At 35.7% G+C, this 12,513-nt stretch overlaps 1 protein-coding gene across 3 annotated transcripts in view; it reads right to left on the bottom strand.

The window, feature by feature from the left end:
• The window catches only part of LOC150088191 (glutamate dehydrogenase, mitochondrial-like), a 246,195-nt gene that overhangs the window by 169,965 nt on the left and 63,717 nt on the right, over window positions 1–12,513 (bottom strand). For all 3 annotated transcript variants that reach the window (XM_090369374.1, XM_090369372.1, XM_090369371.1), the window contains exon 4: window positions 2,889–2,977. In XM_090369374.1, the coding sequence (XP_090225500.1) occupies window positions 2,889–2,977 (89 nt within the window). The remainder of the gene's footprint in view (window positions 1–2,888; window positions 2,978–12,513) is intronic.

Raw genomic sequence — 12,513 nt, 5'->3', positions numbered from 1 at the left:
TTATTATTTTTTTCAGAACAGAGGACACGATTGTGCAAATGTGCAAATTGTTAATCAGAAAAAAATGCCTTATCAGCTTAGACAACTGTTTGTTTAACAGTTAACATCTTCCTGTGGCTCCATCTATGAAATGAATGGTGAACTATTCTCGTTTGTACTACAAAACTGGCCCATTACGTGAAATAAAACTATTTGGAATTTTTAAATTTTAACACCTTTGTGCACATCTAGGAAGAAATAGCTTCCATTTGAGACCATTTCCAGCCCAATCAATTAAGCCTATGGTTCACACTAACTGTCAAAAGAAAACGGCTTCCTTATTAAATATACAGATAATAATATGCAAAGTCAAACAAAGCAATCTAAAATGGTAGATGCATGCAGAAAGAACAGATGGGAAATTAAGTAAAAAGATATTCAAAGTGAAAGGAATGGTAATAGGCCTGTAGGCAGATCGAAATGAAGGTAGATTGGTGCAAACAGGACCGTACTTACACAACTTGGTGGCCAAGGCACTAAGCTCTTATGGGGCCTCCTTTAAAGATGCCAGAGGTCCAGTCCAAAAAGAAAAAAACTTGCATATATAAATATAATCAGGGAAAAAAATATATATATATTTTTACCAATCTGTTTAAAACACAAATGTTGCAATACAAAGATCACTTTAAAAATTTGAGATTACAGAGGCCATGCAAGGCCCCCCACCTCTATGGTGGTGAGGCCCGAGGCCAGTGCCTCATGTGCATGTTTTTAAGTACAGCTCTGAATGCAAGCATTATAAAAAAAAATAATAACAGAAAAGAAATTTGCAAAACAGATATTCAAACCAAAAATTAAAGGTATCAGACCAAGTGGCACACCAAGAGAATAGGGTAGCATTAGCACAGGCATATGATGCAAGTAAGCAAGCTTATATAGCAAAAGCCAAATAAAAATAATAAAAACTTCCCATTTCACCCATCAAGTGAAATATTAAGTAGTGATGGTATTAAGCAAACATTAAAAGGAGGGGGGGGGCTTACTTAGAACTGAGCTACAGTTCTAAGAGAAAATAGGTCAAAATAGAGGAAAATTTTGAAAGGAAGGCTGATAGATCACAACGCTGATTAATATTATCATAGGGACCTGTACATCCACTAGGTATAATAGATCTGAATGATGATTACCTTCTATTAGAAGTAAAGTGGAGGAGAAACTGTTGAAGATAAACACAAGAAAGGCACCCGGGGTGGATGGGATCTATCCAGTTATATTAAAGGAGGCAGCAAAAGAAGTAAGCAAACCCTTAGCCATAATTATGAGAGCTTCCTTGGACTCAGGGGAGGTACCCATAGACTGGAAATGTGCAAATGTCACCCCAATTCACAAAGGAGGATCAAAGGCTGACACAAGTAATTATAGACCTGTGAGCTTAACTTCTGTTCCAGGAAAATTAATGGAGGCACTGGTTAAAGAAGCACTGCAGGATCATTTAGACAAGACTTCAGTTATAGCTCAGACACAGCATGGTTTTGTTAAGGGGAAGTCTTGCCTGACCAACTTGATTGGATACTATGATGCAGTCACAAAAGAACTGGATGCAGGGAATAACTTTGATATTATATACTTGGATCTTAGAAAGGCTTTTGATACTGTTGCACATGGAAGACTGCTACACAAATTGGAGCAGTGTGACATTGGAGGCAAATTGCTGCTATGGATAAAGGGGTGGTTGAGGGGGAGAAGACAGAGAGTGGTAATCAATGGACACTGCTCATCGTGGACTAATGTTATTAGTGGAGTCCCTCAGGGCTCAGTGTTGGGTCCATTATTGTTTTCTGTATTTATAAATGATATTGATGATGGTATATCAAGCTTAATGTCCAAGTTTGCAGATGATACAAAGGTTGGCAGGGTTGTCAAGGACACTACTGACACTATGCTGCTGCAACAGGATCTGTAAAGGTTGAGCAGATGGGCTGAGAGGTGGCAAATGAAGTTTAACATTGACAAATGTAAAGTACTACACATGGGAAACAGCAACCCCAGAGCAACGTATCAACTCTGTGGTACTACACTGACAGTGGTAGAGAATGAAAGGGACTTGGGGGTGGTTGTGCAGGCAGATATGAAGTTCTCTGAGCAGTGCAGATGGGCTGCAAGAGTAGCTCATGGAGTATTGTCAATGATATACAGGAATTTTCCAGCAGGGATAAGGAGGTGATTATTCCATTGTATAAGGCAATGGTCAGGCCACACCTAGAGTACTGTATACAGGTCTGGAGGCCTCATTTCAAGAAGGATGTAGAGCTGCTGGAACGAGTACAGAGAAGGGCAACAAGATTAGTGAATGGAACAAAGGGGTGCTCTTACGAAGAAAGGCTTAAGTTTTGCAAATTACAGTGTCTGGAGACTAGGCACCAGCGAGGTGATCTGATAGAGGTGTATAAAGCCTTGAATGGTTTAAGCATGCTCAATGCTGATGGGATTCTTCCTCTAGCTCAGAAAAATCACCTGAGAGGGCATAAATTCAAATTGAGGAAAGACAGATATAGGATAGACGTGCGGAAATTTGCCTTTAGCCAGCGGGTGGTTGGTTGGTGGAACAGACTTTCATCCCTTGTGGTGGAGGTTGATAGCCTAAATAAGTTTAAGGCTCAGCTGGACAGGTATTTTGAACGAACAGAGGGGTGAAGTGGAAGTGGGTTTTTTTTTTTTTTTTTTGGCTGATGCTGCATAAGCTTGCTTTCTTGCATCAAATGCCTCTACTAATGCTAATGCTAATTATTTCTGTTAAAATAAACATTAACCATTTAAACAAAGCCTTTTCTTCTATTTGTTGAAATTTACAAAAACAGATTGTAAATAAAAAACAAATTTTAAAATGAAAAAAATATATATCCACTTACTCTTCCTGTAGCAGATATCCTACCATGAATTCCACCCTGGTTAATGGGTTTTCCTGTTATACATGCATGAGAATTTAAATCTGAGTGGCCTAGAAATAAAACAGAATGATTAATACAAACATATAGCATTATTTTTTTTTCTGAAATTTCAAAGATTTAAGAAGAAAATTATTAATTTTATATATTATTTAGTATTAGTAGTGGATAAATGATGCAAGAAAGTAATACAGTAATCAGCTTGTGCAGCATCAGCCATTTATAACAAAATAAATCTACCCTTCATTTGCCTATTTCTTTAAGTAATTTCTTCAATCTTTTTTTTAAATGAATTCAAGCTACCCACTTCACATCACCAGTTGGAAATTTATTCCTATAATCAATTACTCCCTAGTTGAAAGCAAATTTTCACAATTTAATTTCCAATTTCCAATTTAATTCATGTTGATGAAAAGAAAGAGTAAGGATTCAGCAGAATTTAGTTTGCTTAATCCATTTCAAGCCTTAAAAACTTCAATCAGGTCTACAAGTGCCTAGTTTCCAGATATTGCAATTGGCAGGACTGAAGCCTTTCTTGGTAAGAGCACCCTTTTGTTCCCATCAGACACCTCTCCATAGCAGACACCACTGGGGAGAAAAAAGTGTCTGCTATAGGAAGGTGTCTAATTATCTGAGGTCAGTGTACATGTAGGCAATTTCAATAATTTGGGAAAATGAAATCCACTGTAACTGGCTACTTAACACAGACTTTTTTATTGCTTACCATTACATATTTGTGTTTCAATTAACTTTCAATAAATAATGCAGTAATTTTTAATAAATAAACTTTTGCATTATTTATTATAAAATATTAACTTTTAGTAAAAATGAATATACATTGCTTTGTTTAGAGTATTTCATTATTATTGTGGATAATTGAATGCTCACTAGTTTTATTCCATATTATTTGTTTTTGCTCATATAGAACTCTTTTAATGTGTTTAGGTAATGTAATGCATCAGCATATTTTTTTTCAACTTTTGGGTCACGCTGTTGTTCATCCTTTTCAGGTTCTTCATCTTCCTCCATAATTCTTCATTGTTCATAAATTAGCATTATGCATTACAACATTAGCATTCCACCATTATATTACAGTCTACAGAAACATATTTATCACTGGTCAGTAAAGAATTTCCCAGTGTCCATAGCAAACCATTAAGTACAGATGCATCAGCTGCATTTGCAAAGTCACCATCACACTGACTAACACCAAAATCGAATCACACTTTGTGGAAACAGTTTTTAATTGTAGAGAGGTTCACTGCATTCCATGCTGCACTAATCTAGATTATAGCCTATAGCACATCTATACTTTTGCAAAGTTTTGAACAACTTTTTTCCTTATCAAATTTTGAAACAGGTGTTTAAGACTGATTTGTCAATATTTCACCTTAAAGTTTGCAATTATTCCTTGATCTAGTGGTTGAGAAGTGGATGTGACTTGGGAGGGAAAAAACATCATTTTAGCATTATTCAATTTAATGTGTGGATGATTGGGCATTGTCAAGAAATAAACTTTTCTATTCTGTCAAATCATTCTTTTATCCTACTGGATCAGCCATTCTGTCATTATCTCCTTAGTCATCCAAACCTTATCATTTGATTTCCAATGTACATGGAGTTTGCTTAAATCCAAAACTTTAAAATGCCTTGGTTTCATAGATTTACCTATAACAAGAGGTATTTTAAGAGTGCCTGCCATGCCTGTACACAAAAATACAATTAGATGCACCTTTGCCACTTTACCCCCAGCAAGTTTCCCCTCCAAGGCACATTGCTTTATCCAGAATTGTGTGAAAAAAAAAAAAAAAAACCATTTCATCAGCATTCAATATGTTTTCTGATGAGTATGCAACAAGGTATTCATAGCAGCCTTTTTTTCACTCAGCAATGTTTCCAAATGAACATTAGTAGGGTCCCCACAAAATGCTTTGAAGAAAATATTGTGATGTCTATGGAACTTACCTAACCAGCCATTGGCTGCTTTAAAGTCAATAATGCCAATTTCTTTAGCAATTTCTAAAGCTTTGGTTTGAATCACAGGCCCAGAGATGGAAATGTTTTGACTGCATACCTGACTAAACCACTCAAATGTCAATTTATCCACCAAAGCACCTCTGCCTAAGAAAATGTATGGTATGCATTCCATTTCTATTTTTCCACAATTGTTTAACAAAGTTTCATGATTTTTAATAATTGCTGCTGCTAAAGTCTATCCAATTTTGAAATGATCATCAGCTAACTTAAGAACTCCAGACTTTTCTTTTCTAGAATATTCTATCATTTCTACTTTTTATTTAAAAGTTTTCAAGACATACTGTAGCCGAGTACAAGTTTGTTTATTTGTTATTTGATTTTTAGGAGCATTAGCAACTAAGACCATATTTCTCCGGGATATGCAGCGGTCATTCCCTGACCTTTCCGCATCCTCCTTATTTGGTGGTCACGGGCTCGAACCCCGGTCTAATCAAGAAGCATGTGCTATGCAACTGCTGCTCCTGCTCACCTGGCTACGGAGGCACCTAGAGTACAAGTATGAAATGTAAATTCTTACCTGGGCTTGGAACTCTGCACAGTATTTCAAAATCATCCAGAATCTGTCCACTTGAAATTTAGTACAGTACTGTAACAACCACACAATTTGAGGAAACAAAACTTAGTCTTAAAGAATGGACAGATGGTAGCACCGGATAAAAGAGTTGGTTTTTTTTTTTTTTTTGTTTTTAATTTTGAAGATCTAGATATACCATACATTTAGTGGTGACAGACTATAAAGAGGTTTCAATCAAAGTGTCCAATTAATTTTAACTGACAGTTTTATTAATGTAGCATGCATTTGAAAGGACTCTAACGCAAATGCAATAGAGTCCATTTGTGGGGTGCTAATTTTTTTTAAAGAAATGAATTGTACTGTACTTAAGATAAAAAACAGAGCTATGGTTCTCAATGATTTCTACATTTATATTAATATATAGAAATAAAGAGGAATTTACCTCAATGCTTTTTTTGTAGAATACTTCACCACGACACACTCCTCAATTCAATCAGACGTAAAATTATTACTCAATGGCTTGCTTCACTCAAAGACATATGAATGGTCCGACGTATCCATGATCGATAGTCGAGATCTCCCAACCCAACCACCAACACACAACTCTGAGTGCCAGAAGACATTATGTCTAATAATAAAATCATCAAAATGATCGCGGTGTAAAAAAGTTAAAATCATTAAATTTGTTAAAATAATTTAAACCAATTTTGAACAACTTCCTTCCTAAAGTGGACTGGGGCTTTTCAATGGTCTGTTTTGGTCACAGGATAGAAGTAATATGAAGTAAATTAGTGGGAATTTCTAAAAACATTCAAGATTATTTAACATCTTGGCACATGTGCACAAATGACCATGAACCCGATACGAGAAATGGGTGACGTACATTAATGTAATTCTCGTGTAATTTGATTTCCAGAGTTCCTGTGATCAATAATTTAGTGTAGCTCTTTTGTATACTAAGTATTTTGGACTCTTCAAATAAAAAGATGTGATTTCAGTGACGGCTGGAAATCTAATTCCGATGCACCTATGAATGTCAAGGTCATTACAGTAACAGTGACACTAATTAAACTTCTGATAACCACAGATTACTTACAGAGTAGGTTGCAAAATATGTTGATAATAACTTGTCACTGCCAATATAGAATTTAAAAACTTTGTTTTTACTGTCGGAAGCAATTCGATTGCCACGTGCATCACTTAGCATGGCATTTAAATTGTAAACCCGAGAGATGCTTTTGCTCAGAGAGAGAGAGAGAGAGAGAAGATAGGTTAAGTGTGAATGTGAGAATACAGTTTTAATACATTACTGTATAATATATAGAAATAATGAGGAATTTACCTTAAGGCTTTTTTGTAGAATACTTCACCATGACACACTCCTGAATTCAATCAAGCATAAAATTATTACTCAATATAGTCCGACTTTCCACAATCGATAGTCAAAATCTCCCAACCTGACCACCAACACACAACTCTGAGTGCCAGAAGACATTATGTCTAATAATAAAATCATCAAAATGATCACGGTGTAAAAAAGTTAAAAAAAAAATCACTGAATTAGTTAAAATAATTTAAACCAATTTTGAAAAACTTTCTTCCGAAAGCTAACCGGGGCTTTTCAATGGTCTGTCTTGGTCGCAGGATAGAATTAACATGAAGTAAGTTAGTTGGAATTTCTAAAACATTGGAGATTATTTAATATCTTGGCACATGCACGCAAATGACCTTGAATCCGATATGAGAAATGGGCGACATACATTAATGTAATTCTCCTGTAATTCGATTTCCAGAGTTTCTGCGATTAATAATTTAATGTAGTTTCTTTGTATACTAAGTATTTTGGACATCAAATAAAATGGTGTGATTTTCACTGACGTCGTGGAAAGCTAATTCCGATGCACTTCGATAGGAAAGCTAAATCCTATTGAAGGGATTAAACTACAATTTACCACCCCACAAAAACAGTGTGTGACTGACATTGAATTCCAAACTAGACAATCAATACAATACATTAACTATTTACCAAAGAAATGATTTAATTACTATTGCCCAATTAAAAGAACTGAAAGCCAGGACTTTTAACATTCCCACTCTTTTAGGTCATGTAAGACTACACAAAATGAGATTTCCTATTCGCCCGATCATCTCTTACAGAAATTCTGCATTTGCATCTCTAGATACCCACTTCTACAATATCATCAAACCCTTTATACAATCCATTAAATTGGCATAAAGAATTATGATTCTCTATTGAATAGCTTGAAGGATTGTAAATTACACAACAATGACAACCTCCCCCCCCCCGGATGTTACATCTCTGTACACAAACGTAAACATTAGGTATACTTTAGATGTAGCGTGGGACATGTTAAATAATAACACTATACCTATCAATCACACCAAAATTCCCTTTAAAGAAATTTTTCATTTGATTAAACTCCTAATTGATGCTAATTTTATTACGTTTCACGATAAAGAAAATTAAACAAATCTTTGAGTACCAATGGGGCCTGAACTTTAGCAGTCTCTTATCAGAAATTTACGTTTCCACAATTGAACGTGTATATTTGAACCCTTTTTTATCCCAAGTTATTATGGAAGATACTTGGACGATGTTCTATGTATCACTAACACAAATACTATTCAGGATATCTTGCATTCATTCAATAACATCCACCAAAAACTGAGTTTCACACTTGAAACAGAGAACTTTGAAACAAAATCATTAAATTTCTTAAATTTTACACACGCCCATGGTGCCTCCGTAGCCAGGTGGGCAGGAGCAGCAGTGCGTAGCACATGCTTCTCGATTAGACCGGGGTTAGAGCCTGTGCCCACCAACTACGGAGGATGTGGAAAGGTCAGGGAATGACCACCGCATATCCCCAGAGCAATATGGCCTTAGTTGCTAATGCTCCTAAAAAAAAAATAAATAAATAAAAAAAAATAACACACGCCCATCACATTAACAGTATCCAATTTAATATCTATCAGAAACCAACAAATACGAGCATGTTGCTTCATTACAACAGCTATCATCCACTTGCTTATAAATGATCTATTATTTTCAACCAATTTCTGAACGCATATTCAACGCTGGAGTTATCATTAACCAATGAAATCTAAACACTAACTGATAGATTTTCAAATAGAGGTTATCCTGTTTCTATCATTGACCAGATTAAAATACAAGCTAAAAATAAGCTACAAGTGAAAACTTTAGTCAATAGCAATAATTCCAAGAAATACTTTATTTCTGTTCCATATATCAAACAATGGCACAAACAACTTAACAGACTTTTCAGGGATATGGAACCTAAAATTGTGTCTAGACCCATTTGAAAATTATATACTTAACTAAATAATCGATCAATACTTTCATCATTTTCAACACAGATAAACGACATAGTATACAAGTATATGAGAATATGAGAATGAAACGTTTAGCTTCAAGTACGTGCGGCTAGGGCAGATGCATCAGAATTAGCTTGCCATGACATCAGCGAAATTCACACCATTTTATCTGACAAGTCCAATATACTTAATATACAAAGAAACTACATTAAATTATTAATCGCAGAAACTCTGGAAATCAAATTACAGGAGAATTACATTAATGTAAGTTGCCCATTTCTCATATCGGATTCATGGTCGTTTGCACACATGTGCTAAGATATTAAATAATCCCGGATGTTTTAGAAATTCCCAGTAACTAACTTCATATTACTTCTATCTTGTGACCAAGACAGACCGTTGAAAAACCCGGCCAGCTATAGGAAGGAAGTTGTTCAAAATTGGTTTAACTAATTCAGTGATTTTAACTTTTTTACACGGCGATCATTTTGATGATTTTATTATTAGACATAACGTCTTCTGGCACTCAGAGTTGTGTGTTGGTGGTTTGATGAGAGATGAGTCAGGTTGAGAGATCTTGACTATTGATCGTGGATAAGTCGGACCATTCATATGTCTTTGAGGGAAGGAAGCCATTGAGTAATAATTTTACGTCCGATTGAATTCAGGAGTGTGTCATGGTGAAGTATTCTACAAAAAAGCATTGAGGTAAATTCCTCTTTATTTCTATATATTATAGAGTAATGTATTAAAACTGTATTCTCACATTCACACTAAACCTCTCTCTCTCTCTCTCTCTCTCTCTCTCTCTCTCTCTCTCTCTCTCTCTCTCAGCAAAAACTTCTCTCAGGTATACAATTTTACTGCCATGCTAAGTGATGCACAAGGCAATGGAATTGCTTCTGACAGTAAAAACAAAGTTTTTAAATTCTATATCAGCAGTGACAAGTATATATTAAAAATATATTTTGCAACCTACTCTGTAAGTAATCTGTGGTTATCAGAAGTTTAATTAGTGTCACTGTTACCGTAATGACCTTGACGTTCACTTGCCTTTGTAGCCAAACGAAGACCTATGAAAATGAGTATGTGTGTCACCCACAATGAACACGTTTATCCAAAATGTTACCCATAGAAAACATCTAAATATCCACTGAAGGGAGGTTAAAAAATCAAAAAGAACAGCTATCAAAGTGTCTTGTTTGAAGAGGCCACTTAACATGTAATATCAAATACTTATGGCCAGGATCCACGCCCGAGTGTCCACAACAAGGGGGTGTCCGTTAAAGGAGGTTTCACCATATTAGAATTAACAAATGATGCAAGAAAGCAAGTTTATAAAGCATCAGCCAAAAAAAAAAAAAAAAAACACCAACTTTGCACATCAATTCCCTCCAATAATTTGCATAGTTCTTTGCCAAAAAAAAAAAAAAAAAAAAAAAACACCAACTTTGCACATCAATTCCCTCCAATAATTTGCATAGTTCTTTCTTAAATTTATTCAAACTACCTATTTCCACAAACATGTTGCAACGATCAATCACCCACTCTGCTCATCTATCTGCCAACCACTCTTCCTCGATTTAAATTTATGCTCCTTATGTGTGTAGTGTGAGCACGAGGAAGAATCCCATGAGTATTGCGTTTGCTCGATGAAATCATAATATAGGTGCCAAGTCTTCAGACACTGCAAGAAATGGAGCCTTTCTTGGTAAGACCACCTTTTGTTCCCTTCACCAATCTCATTACCTTTCTCTTCACCTGTTCTAACAGATCAACATCCTTCCCAAAATGAGGCCTCCAGACCAGTATGCAATACTCAAGATGCAGCCTAACCACTGTCTTGTATAACAGGGTAATAATCTCATTATCCCTACTAGAAAAATTCTAGTAGAAATGTCCCCAGGACATTTTTATTTTTCTGATACTTTTGATATTTCTGATATTTTTGAGTGTAGTACCACAAAGTCGGTACTGTTAATGTGGGGTTACTGCTACCCTTATGCAATACCATGCAATTTGTCAATTAATTCAACTTGGTGATTACTATCTTTAACCATCCTGCAAATCTTTGTATCATCTGGAAACGTAGACATTAAGACTGATACAATTTCATCCATATCATTAATAAATATAGAAAACAACAATATGCCTGGGATTGAACCAAGGGAGACTTCACTAATAATATTAGTGCAGGAAGAGCAGTGTCCCTTAATGCAACAAAATATAATAATTATTAATATATTAATGTATGTAATATTTCCTCATTCATTTCACAAATATATGTGATCTCAGTTCCAATCTAAATAATGTCCATTTCCACTTACAGTTGCCAAACCCCACATACTTTTTCTGACAGAAACCAAATTATCATTTGAATTAACCACTGCTCACATCAGTTATTCACTAAATTATTTACAGTATGATTCCTTTTGCTTCAAAGGTGGCACTTATACATACATCCACTCTGATATTCACTGTCAGAGATTATAGTAGTAGTAGTAGTAATAATAATCAAGGTATGTGATGCAAGAAAGCAAGCTTATGTAGCATCAGCCAAAAAAAAAAAAAAAAAAACATTTCACACATCCATTTCCTCTAAACATTTGTCCAGTTCCTCCTTGAATTTATTTAAGCTATCAACTTCCACAACAGATGGAAGTTTGTTCCAGCAATCAACTACCTGCTGGCTAAAGGCAAATTTCCGCACATCTATTCTACAATTGTCTTTCCTCAATTTGAATTTATGCCCCTTCAAATTTGTAATCTGAGCAAGAGGAACAATTCCACCAGAATTGAATCTGCTCAACCCATTCAAAGCCTTATACACCTCAATCAGATCACCTTGCAGGTGCCTAGTCTCCAATAATTTGAAATCTCCTCTTTTCGACCTTCTCTGGCTTAAAATCTCTCTACCACATTCTGTCAAATTCATCTGTTGCCTCTATTGTTCTCCCAAATCCACTAATCACTTGCAACTCTTTGCCTTCCTCGCTTTGAAACGACTTTCTCCATTCCAACTTTCCAAACAGGCAATTTCCCTTGGTGATTTTTATATTCACAACTCTAGTCTGCTTCCATTTTCTAGTCACACAGACCCAGCTGGTCAAGAAGCCAAAGCATTTGCAATTACTAACAACCTTTCAGAGATTGTTCATTTACCTACCAGAATACCAGACAATGCTAACCACACAGCCAACACACTTGATCTTTTTCTCACAAACACCCCTTCTAAGTACAGGGTTGAGATCACAACTTGGTGTGGTCTCTTCTCCAATGCAATCTTTCTCTCGTGGTTATTCTCAACCTCAAGTTGTCTGGCATTACAAGAATGCAAAATGGGATAATCTGCAAGATATTTCCTTTGATTACTTTTCAAATCTTCTGATGTCAACATTTGCTCAGACTGTGTCAGTGAACTTATTCTTATAGGGATGGAATCCTTTATTCAGGAGTGTGCTTGTAAATTTTTAATAACCGGCTCTCTAGAAGGAAGTAGGGGTACTGGTGATTTGAACCAATTTTAAATGCAACTGCTGCCTAGTAGGGGTGCCACCTATCTCCTGCGATTCTTTTGCGTGGATAATGTCATCGATCATGTCACTCGCATTTCCCAGACTCCTGTGTCGTTTTGCCGCCAAGGGCACTGGCTGCTTTGCATGATCCTTTGAGAAACCATGT

Source organism: Mastigoproctus giganteus, chromosome 3, assembly GCF_048544385.1.
Source record: "Mastigoproctus giganteus isolate SK-2022 chromosome 3, ASM4854438v1, whole genome shotgun sequence".
In the NCBI taxonomy this organism is placed as follows: Eukaryota; Metazoa; Arthropoda; class Arachnida; order Uropygi; family Thelyphonidae; genus Mastigoproctus; species Mastigoproctus giganteus.
This window is presented reverse-complemented; position numbering and strand designations above follow the sequence as displayed.